This window comes from Pelecanus crispus, chromosome 1, assembly GCF_030463565.1.
Source record: "Pelecanus crispus isolate bPelCri1 chromosome 1, bPelCri1.pri, whole genome shotgun sequence".
NCBI classification, from domain to species: domain Eukaryota; kingdom Metazoa; phylum Chordata; class Aves; order Pelecaniformes; family Pelecanidae; genus Pelecanus; species Pelecanus crispus.
In genome coordinates this window covers 16,765,128-16,783,745 of record NC_134643.1, presented here as the reverse complement: position 1 = coordinate 16,783,745, position 18,618 = coordinate 16,765,128, and the positions used below count along the sequence as shown (strand labels likewise).

At 44.3% G+C, this 18,618-nt stretch overlaps 1 protein-coding gene across 1 annotated transcript; it reads left to right on the top strand.

The window, feature by feature from the left end:
* The first annotated feature begins 3,329 nt into the window (after window positions 1–3,329).
* Window positions 3,330–17,886, top strand: SLC26A3 (solute carrier family 26 member 3). The gene is made up of 20 exons (XM_075707709.1): window positions 3,330–3,460; window positions 4,291–4,430; window positions 4,541–4,651; window positions 4,740–4,897; window positions 5,662–5,826; window positions 6,526–6,678; window positions 7,455–7,537; window positions 8,835–8,982; window positions 9,114–9,227; window positions 9,338–9,415; window positions 9,864–9,959; window positions 10,990–11,096; window positions 11,356–11,425; window positions 11,507–11,599; window positions 12,995–13,090; window positions 13,695–13,928; window positions 15,641–15,695; window positions 16,191–16,336; window positions 17,115–17,180; window positions 17,863–17,886. The coding sequence occupies exons 1-20, from the start codon at window positions 3,330–3,332 to the stop codon at window positions 17,884–17,886; spliced, it is 2,268 nt and encodes a 755-aa protein (XP_075563824.1).
* Window positions 17,887–18,618: the final 732 nt, after the last annotated feature.

Genomic DNA, 18,618 nt, shown 5'->3' with positions numbered 1-18,618 from the left:
AACAAAATGACACACATCAAAATATGCATTACCAGGTTCACAGATGTGGGGGATTAGCAGTGTTTTGGAGTTTTTTACGTCTGAGAGAGAGCAATGCTGTTAATTGCTGGCCGTGAGAACAGGATCAGAGGCTACATGGAATAAAACTGAACCAGAATGTTATCTCTGGGGTTTCAGCTCAGACCTAGTCTTGGTCAATAGTGAGTGAAAGTTGTTACCACTCGACAGCTGTGTGGTGTAAGCTTGGTCTGCGCTCCTGTTGCCCGTGGGTGGGTGGACACATTATAGAAGTCATCAGAAGAATTGCACTAATTGGTCGTCTCCCACAAGGAGTCCAAGGACTTAATGATGGGAGCACTCCGGGAAGGCAGCGTGGGTAACTGGAGTAAGGACCTCTCTTTTAGGGGATTTGTGGAGGATGTTAGCATCCACAATGCTGGCACTCATGACAATATCCCCATTTTCTTTAAAACATCTAAAATAAGTAATGGTGTTGACAGCTGAAAAAGTGTCCCTATGTAGAGGGCATCTTATCTTTCTAAACATATATGCGAAGAAAATGAGAGTGAGCAAGAGGAAGGCAATACTGGCTGAAGTCACAGTAGCTGATAGCTGCTGACAGAGCCCATGGGAGACAGAACAAGATGAGAAAAGCTCGGCTAGCAGGTGACTTGCAGCACTGGTCATCTGGCTGCAGCAAGGTGCCGCACCATATGGTCTCATTTACCTGCCAGGAAACAGGCTGAAGGCACCTTATGCCGCACTTCAGGTGCTCAGGCTGGCTTGGTGAAACTTAACTTGAGTAATGCCATGTGGCACCACACTCTTTAAAGCAGACTCATGCTCACATGGTTCACCTTGATGAGACCCTGGGGGCGAGCCTCCAGGTCTCCTTCTGTGGCTCTAAGCCATTGACCCAAAGCTAACCTGGAAGAGAGTCAGTAGATTGGGGTTCCTATTAGGAAGGAAAAAACACATACGAAGTACTTCAAGTACTTCAACAAGACCACCACTAACAAACCAAAGGAGATTGGGAGAGTCATAGAGAAGTATATTGTACATTCCCTGAGATCGGGGCATTAAATTTGGCCTGAGGAAAGAGCAAAGGCTGGGCAAGGGGCAGGAGTGACATCCAAAGTACTCAGAAAAGCTACAGCAGCTGCAGCACTGGGGAAAATCTGAAATGAGAGAGTAACCCACGCACTTCTTTTATTTTTATGGCTTACGAACATTTCAAAGGGTACCAATAGTACATCTTGTGCCCGACAATGTAATGAACAACACTACTCAACAGGGCTTTCAGCAATATTCCTCTCTGTGACATGAAGTCTGAAAGACTGATACACAGACTAGGAAACAGAGCAATTCTAGAATCTTTGATAGATAAAACTTCATCCTGCAAATCTAAGTACACTGAGATTTATCAGAGAAAGAACTGAATTAACCAATTTTTTCACTGAAATTTCATCAGCCTCAGGTTTGGAGCTCTGATCCCAACAGAGGGAGGGACAGTAGCATACAACTGCAGTATTGGAGTAGGATTTTAGCTGACTTTGAATCAGGGTCTTGAATGAGCTTAGATTTTGAGTATTAGTCTGTTAGAATAATCACCCTCCAGTTTTTGGAAAATATCACAGATCTAATTTTTTTAAGCTAAAACAGACAGCAAAAAATGTTTAACCCATTGCCAAAATAGTGAATCCTCTGTGGGAAAACAGTATATCAACAAAACCAGCATATCTAAGAGGTTCGTCTGACATTATATGGACTTCTACACATCCATGAATTTCCCCAGAATGAACTAGGAGGAAACTAAAATGAAATCACTTGAAATAGGTGAATAATGGGCCCTGAGCTGTAGCAAAGTGTCAGGATAGGATTCACATTTTAATGCCAAAATTGGCATAGATAAAAAGCTTTCCGTCACTTCATAACTATGCAAACTGTTTTGTGCCACTTAAAAATCTGTCCTGTGATATCTCCAAATACTGAGTACAAGCAAGTCTGAATTAGAAATGCACGTAGGCTATTTCAGCATGAGCCAGGCAATAGACCTGGGTGAGGAACTAGTGTTGGTTGGGCATCTCTCATGAGACCACCAGCAAGCACCAAGGCACTAAGGAGCATTTGAAATCGCTAGGGGAGAGAAAATGAAGAGAAACACTCTTATTATCAGTGTCACAAAAGACTTTTTGCATCCTACAGTACATCTTCACATCTGAGGCAAAATAGAATCGAATAGAATAGACTAGCATAGTTCAGTTGGAAGGAACCTACAGCGATCTTCTAGTCCAACTGTGACTACCAAGAGCAAGTCCCACAGCTCCTGTCTAGGACTAGTACTGTATTAAATATTTAATGGTGGTTACAGCAGAGAAGAACGGTTTTAGGTAATACATTTATTTAGGTGAATTTAATGTGGGAAGAATGTGAGGCATTGAGAGAAATGTAACAGCGCAGTGGGAAGCACGAGTGATGGCATCAATTAATCGCTGCAAAATACCCAGTGTTATCGACTGAAACAAATCTTGAATCTTCTGATGTGTAATGTGGGCTTCAAGAGTCATTTCTGGAGTGACCAAGGACAGTTTCCATTCAGCACAAACTTGTGAATGTGGGTTGGGACGGAGCAGAAAATAGTATTTCGGTCAGACATTGCAACAACTGTTTATGAGCATGAAACAGAGGAGAAGCAGTCCAGACAACCTGTGGAATTAAATCTTACAAATAACTTAACACACAGCAACACTGTGCTTTTTTACTACTGAGCCTAACCTCCTCGTCACACAGACCCAGTCCAAAAGGTTCAGCACTGTCTCCGAGTCCAAGAGAGGATGGCTGAGCCCTGCCTTGGCTCTGCCTTTTCTGTCACATGTCGGTGGGTTCCAGCAAGCTCCCAGCGGTGCCACAAAGAGAAACTGGTTGGGATCCACTTGTTTGTTCTTTAAAGAATTAGTCTTCCTTGAGGGAAGCAGTTTTCGGTTGTAGATGGCTGACTCGGGGATAAGTTAACTCAAAATCCATCTTGTCTGCTTTTTGGCTGCATCTTTAGAAATAAATACTTCATGCTCCAGTGAAACACTGCCCTGCAGTGGGAGGAGGAGGGGGGCAGGAGATCACCTTGGCAAAGTGAAGTGGGTGTCTCAACCATCTCTCTTTTGATCTTCAAAGGTGGTAACGCTCAGTTTGGAGTTCACTCATCTGTGCTACACCTACCCGCCCCACAGTACATAAGGAGCTAACCCCATTCTTCATTTCAGGTTTTTGAGTGACTAAGGCCAGAGAGAAGCACACACGAGTTTCCATTCTCGCCTGACATTTCAGGAGAAATGGTTGAACCTGTGGGCAACCAGTATGTTGTAGCCAGACCTGTGTACTCGGAGCATTTTTTCAACGAAGAGCATGAGAAATTGCATAGATACCATAAAACCTTTTGGGATCACCTGAAACTATATTTCCGGTAAGGAAATTTTTTTTTTTTTTTTTAAATATGGATCTAAGAAACAGCCTGAACTGCCACTCTCAGATAGTGTGACTTCCATCCTGACAACTTCCATCTCAGATTCCAACAAAGCAAATGAAAACTCATTAACCAAATGCAATGTCGGATTTTTCTAAAGAATTTTAGCAGCTATTACCCTCAAAAGTCTTCCTACAGTGGTATCCCAGGCTGCTTCTCTTTTCCTGGGCACTTGGCAGCACAGACTGCAGGGAGACCTTATTGCAGCCTTTCAATACTTAAAGGGAGCTTATAAGAAAGATGGGGACAGACTTTTTAGTAGGGCCTGTTGTAATAGGACAAGGGGTCAATGTTTTAAACTGAAAGAGGGTTGATTCAGACTAGAGATAAGGAAGAAATTTTTTACTATGAGGGTGGTGAAACACTGGAACAGGTTGCCCAGAGAGGCAGTGGAGGCCCCATTCCTGGGAACATTCAAGTTCAGGTTGAACGGGGCTCTGAGCAACCTGATCTAGTTGAAGATGTCCCTGCTCACTGCAGGGGAGTTGGAATGGATGATCTCTAAAGGTCCCTTACAATCCAAACTCTTCTATGATTCTGTGATTCTGTGATTCTATGATCCTATGAAAATCTTGGTTGGAAGGGATGTCTGGAGGCCACAGGGTCCTACTTGAAGCACAGCTGGCAGAGCAGGATGATCAGGGCTGTGAGATTTTGACCTCTGGCAGCCTGAACCTGAATCCTTCCCCTCTTCATTTCCCCTCCAAAGACAGGCTGTGACTCAGCTGAGCCATTCACTGACAAAGCTCTGTCCTCTTGTGTCTTTACAGCTGCTCCCCACAAAGGGTCAAAAAAATTGCCTTGGGTTTGTTTCCCATTGTCTCGTGGCTGCCAGCATACCGCTTCAGGGAGTGGATCCTGAGTGACATCATCTCCGGCATCAACACGGGGCTCGTGGCTGTCCTGCAAGGTACCTCCGGGAGACGTGCGCTCTGACACAGCCTGCAAGGAGGTGCAAAGGGACTGCTGGCTCCAGCCTCTAACACACACATCACCTTCCCCGGGTCTCTGTCCTTGCAGGTCTTGCCTTTGCTTTGCTGGTGAACATCCCCCCCGGTTATGGACTCTATGCAGCATTTTTCCCTGTTCTGGTCTATTTTATCTTTGGCACATCTAGACATATCTCAGTGGGTAAGTTCAGGCACACCGACCACCCTCATCGCTGGTGAAGAAGTACACGCTGCCCTCTCAGGTCTAACGAATGCCTTGTGTTGCTCAGGTCCCTTCCCTGTCCTGAGCCTGATGGTGGGAGGAGCCGTCGTCAGGCTGGTCCCCGATGACAGCGTTGGAAATGGCACTTCCACGAATATCTCAGCAATAAATGAAGAAAGGGTCATAGTAGCTGCATCTGTAACCTTCCTTTCTGGGGTTTTTCAGGTTGGTAAACATATGTGTGTGTGCCCGTGCATGTCTATATGCACATATATGAAAAGATGGATGGCAGACTGGCTTTCCCCTTTGGTTTCTGCTGGTGTATTCACCAAAGTTAATCCCTTCTTCTTCCCACATAACTGACCTTGGCTCACTGATTAGGAGACATCCGCCCCCCTCCAGTGACCAGGCACTGATTCATGCTGTGAAATCCCTGGTTTCACCCAGTCCTGAGCCTATAGCTCACACAGCTGCACCCCACCTACAGCAAAAAACTATCTGCTGGATAGGAAAGAAGTAGTTGTGAGAGTAACGTGAATGATGCAGACACACCAAGGGGAATAAAAGCTCTACCTCAAAATAGTAAAGTATTTGGATTTTTCTTTTCAGAAAAACAATTCCTCCTTCCTTCCTAATATAGAATTCCTACAGTTCCTTCCTTACTAATATATTAACACATTTGTACTTCATGAAACACTGGCACCATGTAAAAAGATGGGTACTGAAAACCCTAAGACTAAGGATGTTTATTTTAGCTATAAAATAAGAACGGGTTTTAACTGCTCTAGCAATTACTCTTATTAGTCTTAAGCCCCTTGTTGCTAAATCTCAACTTTTATGGCAAGTCTGGTGACAGTATTTTCCATAAGCACCGGATGTAGGGTATTAGGTGAAAATCTTTGTTTCCATTAAATATGGTTCTCTTTGTTGCAGAACTGGCTTAAAAGCACAAATGAATCCCACTGACATATGGTCATTTTGCATTTCAGTTGCTTCTGGGAATTCTCCAGTTTGGATTCATTGTTATTTATCTATCACAATCATTAATCAGCGGTTTCACGACTGCTGCGGCTATCCATGTTGTGGTATCTCAGCTGAAATTCATGCTTCAGCTACCTGTCCCTGGATTTAATAAACCATTTGGCATCATCTATGTAAGTGCTAAGTGTTCGTTATTTGCTAATGTTACTGAAACCTGTGATATATATCTGACCATTTATCACAAGGCAGTAATGAGAGAACTCAGCATAAAACCAGCCAAGCAGGAGGAAACACAAGAGAAAAATATAACAGATGTGTTATTAGTATATGACCAATCTTTAAATTTATTACCAGACACCAAGTTACACCCCATGGGGCTAAGTAGATTCAATTGTGCATTGACATATTTTAATTAAGTGTTCAACTTTGCATCAAGCATTTAATTATTCATTTTTACTGGACTGATATTACATATATTCAATGTGGGTATGACTCCCTGAGAGCTGTTAGATGAGAAAGGAGGAAGGAGAAGGACAGGGCGAAGGAGTGGAGAGAGGGACCTGCTCAGTAATTCCCATCACTCACATTTCCTATCGCGCACGTGCGTGTTGTTCCGACCCTCCCTCAGGGGGAGGCCAGGAGGTGAGGGTTGAGAGCCAGTGGAAAGGGTCTTTCATGGATGCTTTCGTCGTTCAGACGATGCACATGCACATTCATTGGGGCTTGCAATCCATAGCATGCCACAGGGAATAAATGCCAACCGCCATAATTCTTAGAGCAATTCAGATACAGGCCCTTCTGGAAGGGATAGTGCTACTGTGCCAGGGCGCTACTATTTCTAAAGCACCACATGTTTCTTCCTGATTTTGCAGACTCTGGAGAGTGTTTTCAGCCAGATCACAAAAGCAAACATCGCTGACCTTGTCACATCCCTTATTGTCTTGCTTATTGTGTTCGTGGTGAAAGAAATGAATGATCGATACAAAGCAAAGCTACCAACTCCCATCCCTATCGAACTCCTTGTGGTAATGGTCACTTCTCTTTGATTTTGCAATTGCTCCATCACTATAGTGGCACAGGAAGCAGCCTTTTAACTATTTCTTCTCCTGTTCTGCATTAAATGATGGGTTATCATTTTACCTATAAAGAAAAATTGATAGCATTCATGAGCTATTGTGAGATGTTTTACCTCTACTTAGCTGTTCTTAACTGAGTACATCTGTAGTGAGTAAGATGTTACAAACTATGATTTTTTTCCTTGGACAAAATTGGCTCTGACACCAGCCAGCTGCAGTCCTGCAGCTGGGGCCCCTCTGCAGCACACCTGCAAGCAGCCACTGAAGTCCTGGCCACCCGTGGCCGAGCACAAAACAGTTTTGCCTTCCAGCAGCAGAGGGTTCTGCCCCTCCCTGAGCAGCAGTGGGGTGGGGGAAGTCTTGCATGGGCAGCAAGCTCCTAAAGTCCTGGAGGATGTTGCTATAGATGCAGGTGGTGCTTGTTTTCCCTCAGAGTTATTACTGCACCTTGTTAGAAAACAGCCGGGTTTGGGTGGGATGTTCTCCCCTGTTAGTGAGATATTCTGATATATTCTCCATGTGATTTATGAACATAAACCCATACCTGTAAGGTGGTTCAGGAATGATATCTGAACAGCAAAGAGATGTGCAGACTTGGGGTATAATTCTGCCGCTTAGTGATGAGACTGGAGGATATGTGGGAGAAGGAAGGAAATGTTTTTCAATAGTTTCTTCATACTCTTGCTTGAATGTGCCTAATGGAGGTGGGGTTTGTTATCTTTCAGACAGTCTTAGCAGCACTGATTTCCTATTTCATCAACTTTGAAGAAAAATTTAATGTAGCTGTTGTCGGAAAACTAGAGGAAGGGTAAGTGATTTGCTTAAAATTCACCAGTGGAGCAAAAATGTTCTCTCTAGTTGTCAGTGTTAAATTGGTTCAGCTCTGCTTTTTGACTAAAATCATCTGCTTCATCTTCTTTCAGTAGGCAAATAAACATTTCTCTCTCAACAATATGAGGACACACTTTCAATAGATAAAAGTTACTCACTAGCGCATATCTACACAACAAAGAATACACTGTGACATGAAATAATTGCATGCTTCATTTTCTAAGACAGCTGCTGAGCAGGAGGTTAATATTTGTCCCTTTTACTGGGCTACTCACTCCTGAGCCCCTTCATTTCCCTCAAAGTACACGCACGGTTCAGCAGCCACCACCCTTACCAGGAAGCCACCACGACACCATACAGTCCTTCCGCCTGGTCCCTGGTGACCAGCCACCAGCATCTCCCCAGGCACTGTTATCCTCAGGAGGCCTCAACATCTGCTCTTCCAGGAGTATATCCATACAGAGAATATATATCCATACATAGAGTATATCCAGCTATGCCAGAATTTTGGCCTAAAGAACTAATAGGCACACATTAAGTTAAAAAGAGGGAGAAAGACATTTACTAACTGGGACAACAGAGTGCAGCCAATTACTCACCAGGGCACTCTCGATTGCCTCTTGCAGTCCCAGAGGTGCTAATCGATGAAGTTTGCAGAGGAACAGCTATTTCTGCTCAAAAGCCTCCATTCTTCAGATTTCAGGTCACTGCGGGGAGGGTGGTGGTGGGGTCGGAAAAGCCCAGAGAGAAATTCTCCCTAGGATCTGCAAAAGCCCATGATCAAAGGAGCAGGAAATGGTAAAGCTAAAGGATCTAGCAGATAGTCTGAGGGACTAGTCAATATTACCTGAGTTAGTAAATATTTGTTCAGCTGTCTGAAGTGCTTCATTGAATCATGCAGGGATTTTTTAAAGTGAAATCCTTCTTTGTGCAAATTGCCTGTGCAAGGGCTCCAGCACCGTGTCAGATCTTACACCCATGCATAACTAGAGGGCAGAACTGTGCATGTACCTCAGACAAAACAACCTGCGTCTGGTCCTGGCCAAATAAGTGAACCTGCCAAGACACAGACTGAGCCCAGTGCAGATAAACAGAGTCCCTGTCCCAATCAGGGATTCCCCAAAGTTTTACAGGGTTCAGATCCACAATTATGTGTTGCACCTCACCAAGGTGCTCAGCTAAGACAGAATGAGCTGGACCACTGCCTTGCTCGCTTGCTTGACAACTTGTTTCCTTGGGCGTATCCTTCATGTGTAGAGTTTTTTGTCTTTCAGATTTCAAGCACCTGTTGCACCTGATGTAGGTGTTCTCCAAAAGTGTATCGGTGACAGCATTTCCATTGCAATTGTTGGGTTTGCAGTAGCCTTCTCTGTGGCTAAAGTATATTCCATCAAGCATGACTACCCAATAGATGGCAACCAGGTAGGTGGATAACACAGAAGCCAATACAGTGCATTTGTCAACGGGAAACAAGTCATTTTAGGAATACTTTGCCTTGTGAATAACTGTCATGAACTAGCTTTTAAGAACAATCTCTTTTGTTTTTATTTCAGGAACTAATTGCTTTTGGGCTGGGTAATATAGTTGGCGGATCATTCAAAGGATTTGCCTCCAGCACTGCTCTGTCAAGATCAGGTGTGCAGGAGAGCACAGGAGGAAAAACACAGGTATAGAAAACAGATCATGATGGAATCTAATGCAAGAAAGCTCTCTTTTTTCCTGGATGACCATAATGCCTTTGGGCACTTATTCATGGTGGAATTGTTCTCTCTTGCAGATTGCTGGCATTATATCAGCTGTCATTGTCTTGATTGTGATCTTGGCCCTTGGGTTTCTCCTGGCACCATTACAGAAGGTATTCAGTGGTTTCACCTAGCACTTCCTCCTGCTTGCCACAGGGCTTCTCTGGGAGTCACTGGGAGTGTCCATAGGCTTCAGCGGGAGCCAAACAAGATTTTGCCAAGCTTAGTACTTCTTCCCAGATCATGACAGAGAGGACCACTACATTTGGTCCGTCAAAGGCAATGTGAGTGCCCAAACACCAAACATCACAGCACGAGCTGTTGGGTGCCAAAAATAAGTGGGGTTTGCAGCCTCAAGTCAGACATCTGCGCTGCACCGCAGCTAGGGAGGTTCCAGTGCGATGGATGGGGCATCCCGACTCACAGCAGCGACACACTGTGAGGAGCTGCCTGGCCTTTCAGCTGCACTTTGGCCCTGTTTGTGTGACCTTCTAAGACTCAGCGTTCAACATTTGTTTTGCTTGCTTTAAAATTCAACATGTGTTTTGGTCTCTTAAACAGTCAGTCCTTGCATCTTTGGCTCTTGGCAACCTGAAAGGAATGCTCATGCAGTTCAAGGAAGTAGGCATCCTATGGAGAAAGGACAAGTATGACTGTGTAAGTTGAGTCTCACAAATATTCAGGAATGAAGCAGTCTGGGAAAGTCATCTATTATGCAAATTTGCTTACAGGTTATCTTTATTTCTATACCTGCCTTACTTCACTAAATGGAAGATACAATAGTGGCATGCCTTTTTTACTCTTCTACCCCTTGCTCATGTTTTCCATTTTGTCCCACCTATTTTGAGTCAATTCTCTCTCCTAACTTCTCTTGGCGATGTTAATTTTCATCCATTTCATCAAAATCTATTAAAATACAGTTCATTATATAAATCAGACTTAGAAAGAAGTTACAGAAAATGCCTAAATACCCACTGCATTGGCTACACATTCAGGGACAATTTCTCGCACTCACGCAGTGCATTAAGTGGAGGTTACACAGCAAAAAACAAGTGATGACCATGGCTTGAAGGGTTTACTCCAAATGGCAAAGCTTGTGGCTGGAGGGCAGGACTGCTTACCTCTAACACTCAGAAAATTTAGGCTCTTGGCTTCCTCACTGGCCAATTCCTTGTGTTCCCAAATGGTCCCAGGCCTCAGTTTTCTCAGTGACCAAACAGTTATTTACCACGTGAAAATGCTTTGAGATCTGTGATTAAAAAATACTCAGTATTATCTAATTGTTTGTGCTTATCAGTCACATACATTCACCAAACCTACATTTGCCTGTTTTGATACCCAAAGCACATTTAAAACCCTCAGCTTTACCTGGATCCTGATTTACTTGTAACCATGCCTTTCTGCTGGATTTTTATTGAGCATTTAGTGAACCACCTATAGAATATCCACACTTCTATTACTCAAAGCCTTTATTGATAGAAATTGTTATACCTAGAAACACTCCCTGGTGCTAGTCAGTGAGTCTGGCCCTGCTTTACAAGAAAAAAAATAGGAAACATGAAACCCCTCACCAAAGGCAGATGGACAGCCTGGATCAGATCTGAGATCTGTTGCTGCTCCCACCCTGGGCTCACAGCCCAGGTCCTTGACACGCTCGTAACCGCTGCCATCCACCTGCTCGTTACAGGTTATATGGGTGGTGACTTTCTTAGCTGCTGTTTTTCTTGGCCTGGATATTGGGCTAGCAACCGCCGTGGCATTCCAGCTGCTGACTGTGGTGATCCGCTCCCAGATGTGAGTACTTGTTGGACGCGATGACATCTCAGGGTTTCCTGATATAAATTAACTCCCCTGTACAGAGAAGGCCAACAGCCCCATGCCTCAGTCAGTCCAGCAACCGTGTATGGAAAAATCATTTACAGGCATAAACCCTTGGATGTGGGGTCCCGTTTCAATCTACCACTGCAGCTGAGGTTACTTTCTCTGCTCCTTCCCTTCTGCCAGGTTTCAGTACAGGGTACAAATAATTGTGCGTGTGTCTGTTTGTTTGCAGTCCAAGCTGCACCGTTTTGGCTAATGTGGGGAGAAGTAACATCTACAGAAACAGGAAGGATTACACTGACGTAAGAAATGTTTCTTGTATTATCTGCTGCATTTGTGTTTCTATAGCAGACATCGTTACTGACACTTGTTTCATTGCACAGATCTATGAGCCAGAGGGAGTGAAGATCTTCAGATGTTCATCTCCTATCTTCTTTGCTAATATTGAATTCTTCAGAGAGAAACTCATCACTGCTGTAAGTGTCTGGGGCTGTCATTCTGAACATATGAATTGCATGACATGTTAAGGGTGACTACAATTTCCCAATAATTACTAGATATGCAGTCAGTCCACAGTTCAAAGACAAATTTTTCATGAATTATTAAAATATTGTTTCCACTACTGTAATCCCATATATACACACATACCTCTGAGAAAGAGAACAGCCTGACTCGTGCTGAACTTATACCATAACAATGCACATACATACATTTTAAGTCCTTTAGAAAAAAGTACTGTAAACATAGATAATATAAAGGGACATTATTTTATTTTATTAGCATTTATATTATTTACACCCAATAAATGCTAATTTACTCATCTTGCCCCAAAAAATGTAACCTCAACAGTCAGAAGAAAAGCTGAATGAAATCACGCTATGAAAGAGGTCTTAATTTCTTCCATGACAAACTGGGTGAAGGCAGCCAGTCTTTCCATAACCAGCACGGAGAGCCAGGACCCCTGAGTCCTCACCATGCCAGAGAGGCCCGCCATCTCCAGACTGAACTGAACTTGCACCCGTAACCTCCCCTTCCTGCTGCTCTCAAGGGGGAGTCAATAAGCAATGGCTACCCTGAGCACTGGTAACGGGCAACTGCTCAATTGTTCACATGAGGGACTGAAACTGGCAGAGGAAACAGGGAACCTGGCATGTTTGGGTCTCTGTGGCTTTCACCTCAGAAAATCCTGAAGGGTTTTTTCTGTGAGTGCAGATGCTCATACCTCTCTCTCTCTCTCTCTTCACAAATACGGGCACTTCTAACACCGCTCTCCTCCACCCACTAGATAGATGAGTCAGAAGACTCACAGAAATTTAGCATTTTTGTACCCCTTATTAGCCTAATTTACCTGCCTTCTTGTTTTGTTAAAACCAGCTAACAGTTTCAAGAGAGTCGTGCAGCCAGCATGATTAACTTTGTCTTTCTTCTTCAAGAAAACAAAATTGTATGTGTAGGACCTATGCTGCAATCAGGTGGCACAGAGCAGATATAACCTGTGAACTCTCTGATCTCAGTAGCCTGGGTGGCCATCTCATAACAAAGATGAGCAGGACAAGCTCTGGGCTAGCCGGCACTGTACCAGCCTGCTGGAGTTACTGGCCTGTGCTACAGCATCGTCACTGCTATAGTGTGTCTATGCTGGTGTCCTAAAGCTAGCACAGATGGGCCTGCCTGGTTTGTAGTTATACCTGTAGACTTCTTGCCAACCAGGAAAAAGGGTCCTTGCTTGAATCGTGAAAAGTGGTAGGCAACATCAAGTCCAAACCATGCTCATCGTGACTGTAAAGAAAAGCCGCATGAGATGTTGTGTCCTTCTCCTGGTGTCACTGGGTTTGGGGTTTTTTTAATTATTCAAAGTGCTGTTTCTGCAGGTCGGCTTCAACCCACTGAGAGTCCTGAGGAAACGCAATAAAGCTCTAAGGAAGATCAGAAAGATGCTGCAGAAAGGAGAGCTGCAAGTGACGCCCGTATGTAAGGCAACTCTGCCCAGGAGGGTTAAGCAACCAGCTCCCTGGCTTGAAGTGGCAGAGAACTGCCACACAGCCTCCTGTCCTAATTAGATATGCTAGTCCCCAAGTTGCCACTTCATGACATAAACATATTTCAAAAATAAGATTTTAAATGGCTCTCACAGGAAGAGACCTATAGCTTTACCGTGGGCAGAGCTTGTATGTTCCCACTGGAACTTTGCTTGGCATCAAATGGCAAGATCAGGTCCCAGAGAGGTGGTGTTCATGCTGCATTAATGGCAGGATAAAGCTGGTTTTCTCTCAGCCCAAATCCTGCATGCTTTTTGTTGACTTTGGGGAACAACAGAAGGCCATCATTAACTGATGATGATGATGATGATGATGAAATGGTTGATGAGAGGAAAGCCAACATTTCCAATCTTCTCCAAATGAGGGAGAGGCAGAACTTTTTCTAGTGTAATGTGCAGGTGGGTCCTGCTCCATCTCATGGGTACATCAGCTTTGCATTGCCACCACTATCACCCTTATGTAAGAGGCACTACTACCCTGGCTGGGTCTTAAAAAGAAGTATTAATTACAACACTTTTCTCTGTCAACACAGAAAGGATTGATTTGCATGGCTAACCATACACATGAGTCAGATGAAGAATTAGACAACAACAGGATAGAGGAGCTGGACCAGCCCACCAACATGACAGACTTGCCCATTCAGATCAACTGGGGTGCTGACCTCCCCCCTGGCATCACTGTGCCCCAGGTCAACATCCACAGCATCATTCTGGATTTCTCAGCAGTGTCCTTCCTCGATTTTTCTGCCATGAGAATCCTCCAAAAGGTAATTCTAATTCACAAGGCAAACAGTGATCACATGAAAGAAAAACATATGAATGCAGTTACACTTGAGGGATATGGTTGAGGGAAGGGATGGCACTCAGAAGGACCTTGACAAGCTTGAGGAGTGTGCCAATGTGAACCTCATGAAGTTCAACAAGGCCAAGTGCAAGGTCCTGCACCTGGGTCAGGGCAATCCCCGGTATCAGTACAAGCTGGGGAATGAATGGATTGAGAGCAACCCTGAAGAGAAGGACTTGGGGATACCAGTGGATGAAAAATTGGACATGAGCCAGCAATGTGTGCGTGCAGCCCAGAAAGCCACTTGTACCCTGGGCTGCATCACAAGAAGTGTGGCCAGCAGGTCGAGGGAGGTGATTCTGCTGCTCTACTCTGCTCTGGTGTGACCTCACCTGGAGTGTTGCGTCCAGCTCTGGAGCCCTCAGCACAAGAAGGACATGGACCTATTAGGCTGGGTCCAGAGGAGGATCACGAATATGGTCAGAGGGCTGGAACACCTCTCCTATGACAAAAGGCTTGGGAGAGTTGGGGTTGTTTAGCCTGGAGAAGAGAAGGCTCTGGGGACACCTTATTATGGCCTTTCCATACTTAAAGGGGGCTTATAAGAAAGACGGGGACAAACTTTTTAGCAGGAACTGTAGTGACAGGACAAGGGGCAACAGGTTTAAACTGAAAGAGGGTAGATTTAGATTAGATATAAGGAAGAAATTCTTTACAATGAGGGTGGTGAGACACAGGACGAGGTTGCCTGGAGAAGATGTGGATGCCCTATCACTGGAAGTGTTCAAGGTCAGGCTGGACAGGGCTTTGAGCAACCTGATCTAATGGAAGATGTCCCTGCTTTTTGCAGGGGGGGGGTTGGACTAAATGACCTTTAAAGGTCCCTTCCAGATCAAACCATTCTGTGATTCTGTTATGTGTTTCTAGCTTGCTTCTTAAAGGTATTCCTATATGGACTGGAAAGTCAGTGGCAACCTTTGAGTTTATGTGAATTTTAATGTACATTTTCAATAGAAAATGTTTAGGAAATGGATTAAAAAATCAACCTAAGTTTTCTTGCAATTAGAGTGTTGGCTGTGGCACCCTTTCTTCATCTGGTAAGATTTTGGGAAGTTTTACAGAAATGAACATATGAAATATGGCTTTGAACATGAGGCTGGGAGTTGGAGCACTGGAGATTCATTTCTGCTCCTGTTCTCGCTTCCCAGGATGACCTTGAACAAAGCAGTAAGAACAACGTTTTCAAACCGTAGTAGCTGAAGTTAACTATCTAGAGCCACATAGGGTGTGTAAATCTATTTCCATAGGAACTAAACACCCACCATGTCAGTGGGAACTGTTGGGAACTGTAGTTCTGCTCAAATTCCCAATTGTAAAAATCTCCTCAGAACCTTCTGGAGTCTTAGTTTCATCATGAGTCAAGTAGGTAAAATAAATCCAAACAATTTATGAAAAAAATATCTTTTTCACTGTGAGCTAAATGTATTCAATACTGCCCCTTTTCAAAAGGATCTGCTGCCATGTGGAGAGACCATCCTGCCTCCAGGTGCAGCAGAGTTTGAGTTTAGAGCTGCTTACCATCATAGATCTTAAATACCTTAAAGCGGTTTGTTTATCTGCTGTGGCCAATCACCATAATGGCTGTTATCAGCAAAACCAGCAGTATCTAAATGTTGCCTCTTTCTGGTTTAACAGACTTTGAAAGAATTTGTCCGGATCAACATCGACATTTACATCGCAGGGGCGCATGGTGAGTACTTGCCTTTCCGTCAGCATCACCGCGGATGCCTCGTCCCACTGCCTTCCCCATCCACCACTCAGCACGGCTGCGGAGGGTCACCTCAGTTTTACCTTCCAGTCTTGGATAGCGAAGAGATCCAGCTGAGCGGGGGTGTCACCCCTCCCACGCTGGCCCGGCGGGCTGGGACCACGCACGATGTCTCATTTTACCTACGGCCGCTGCTGTGCTGTACAGCTCTGCGCTGCGAGACCTGCTATCCGGCAGCCTGCGTTAGGCATTAAATAAGAAACAGGGCTCCAATTCCCTTCTGCCTGGCATGAGCAGGGCAGTACTGATGGGCATTTATATACCATCCTTTCCACATCAGTAAAGAGGAACTCATCTGCTCTAATGAATCAAACAGTGCAGTACACCAGAAATTCCTGTGTTCACTCAGTGGATACGCTATTTCTTCATTTTCAAGGTCTGCAGGCCACTTTGTGCTTTGTTTTTCTTCCCCCGCAGAGGGTTTCCTGGAAAAACTGGAGAGGTGTGCATTTTTTGATGAGGAGATCAAGCCGTCCATGTTTTTCCTCACCATTCATGATGCAGTTTTACACATTTTGCTGAAGAAGGATATAGCCAGCTCCCCCAAATTAAAGCTTGCTGAGGTAACACTACAGAGTTTTCATCTTTCGCTACTTTAGTGCCTTTACATTACTCACAGGCACCCAAGCGTGCTCTGCATAGCTAGACACATGCTTTATACCATGTCTATATTAAAAAAGTTAACGATTAGAACTCTTGCTGGTCTCCAATAAATTTGGAGTAAGAGTGGTCGCTGGTCCAGGTGCCTGGCAAACGACTAATGAAAGGAGTGAATAATTCCCACTGGAGACTGGCCTGGCCGTGGACTTCACTTGAAGGCACCTCCTTGGGAAATCCCGGCCCATCCATCGGCAGTCCTCTGTTGTCACCCATCTGGCAGGGACGGCTGCATATGCTGCAGCGGCTCTTGCAAGGCGGACTTGATGCTGCTTGCATGCAGGCTTCCCAGGCCTGTCTACCTTCAAAAGAAGTGCTGAAGTAGTGCAGATAAATTAGTACAGCCAAATTTGGTGTTGGCATTTCTGGGAGTGTTCTTAAATCAAGAGCAAGAAAGGATCCCGCATATGTTAAATCTGTTTAAAGGTACCAATCCCAGAATGCTACTCACCTGGCAACTGTCTAATCCCACTTAGCTGAACTGGCCCAGCTCTTCTGCACTGACCTGGAGACCTGGCGGCAGGCACAAAGGGCTGACAAGTGAGAGCTTCCTTCCTTCCAGGTCAACTTCCCGAGCATGTTCCAGAGATTTAAAAAGCAAGAATTTCTTCAATGTGAAAAAGTGCAAAAAGAAAAAAAGCAGCAATCCATTTCCTAACCCACAACTTCTTGCGTTCATTGCAGGAGAAGGGTAGCAGCAAGGACTATATCATCATCCCCAGCAATGGACTGCGCAGCCGGGAGTGCACGGTAAGGCTCCTGTCTCTGGTAACAGCACTCCAGCTGTAGGAAACGCTGCCCCAAAAGCTGCTGCCAGGAACTGCTAGGTCAGATAAGAAAAGCATCTTCATCCCCGAGCTCTTGTGTCAGCTCGGAGCAGAAAGCATCCAGACAGCTTATTAATGGGATTTGACTTAAGGCCAAGCCTTACAGGAGTAAGACATGTGGGGCTCTGCTCGCAAGCCTTGCCTTGCACGCTGAGAGTCTGCAGAGGGAAGGTGGGTGAAGGCCATCTCACCAGGCCCTCACCTGGTCTCCTCGCCTGTCCCCCATGGTTCCCCCATGAGGAGCTCACTGGGAGCTCACATGTTCTCCCATGAGGACCTTTCCTCACATGTCCCCCCATGAGGACCTTTCTTCACATGTCCATGTGGCAGAGATGTCAGTATTGGTCGCATTTATCTAAATGTCTCAGGATGAAGGGGAGTCTGGAGGCAGGGATAAGAACGGGACACACAGAGCCTTTCATCATGGACTTAAAGAGAAGGGCAGTATCCATCACACAGCAACCCCATAAGAAAAAAATGTGAGACCACAGTCTTCCCACACAAATATTTTGGAGGAGCAAATTCTTACATATCACTCACCAGGGGGCACCTACCCTGGCTATTCCTTACAGGGGGTGACATTTATTTCCTTTTATTTCCTACAGATTCCAACAGAAACAAAATTTTAGATTTAATTTTCTAAACATAGCATCCTCCAGCAACACAACGTTACTTACAGAAGATGAATGCAGATGCAGTGATGAGCATGAAGACGGAAAGATACTTTTATATACCTTAAGAAGGATTTACTATACATGGCTGTGTTCCAAGTTTTGGAATGGGCATGTTAGTCTTTATGTGTTTCTGTACATGTAGAAATGTATTTATGTACATACATGGAGGCTAAAATCACACAGATTTTCTTATTTCATATCTTGCTGACAGCCTATCCACAGAGTTGAAGAAGCAGGTAATGTTAACCCCATTTGCATATACTTGTATATATATCTATATTCTGACACTGTAGACAACCTGTAAAGTTACTAGAGAATATATAAATATTTGAAATCTTGTGATTTATAACACAAACTAATAGGTAGGAGTGATATTGTATCTTCAGTTTGTATATAACTTGTATAAAGTTTTCCTTATGGTTTGTAAGTTACCTAGTAGACTGAGTTATTAAACTTGTTTTCAGCTCACTACCATGAGCATAGTGTATACAGTGACCAATGTATCTACTGTAAAACATGAAGATTGTTCAAGAAAGACATAGCATTTTCACATGCAAACATGATTCATTGATTTGATTTGGGCTGGTACAAAGTGCACAAGAGAGGATAAATTTATAGTGAATTATTAAATAATGGTTTTGGTAACTTTGCATTGCTTGCTGCATTTGTCAATATACCATCAAGGTA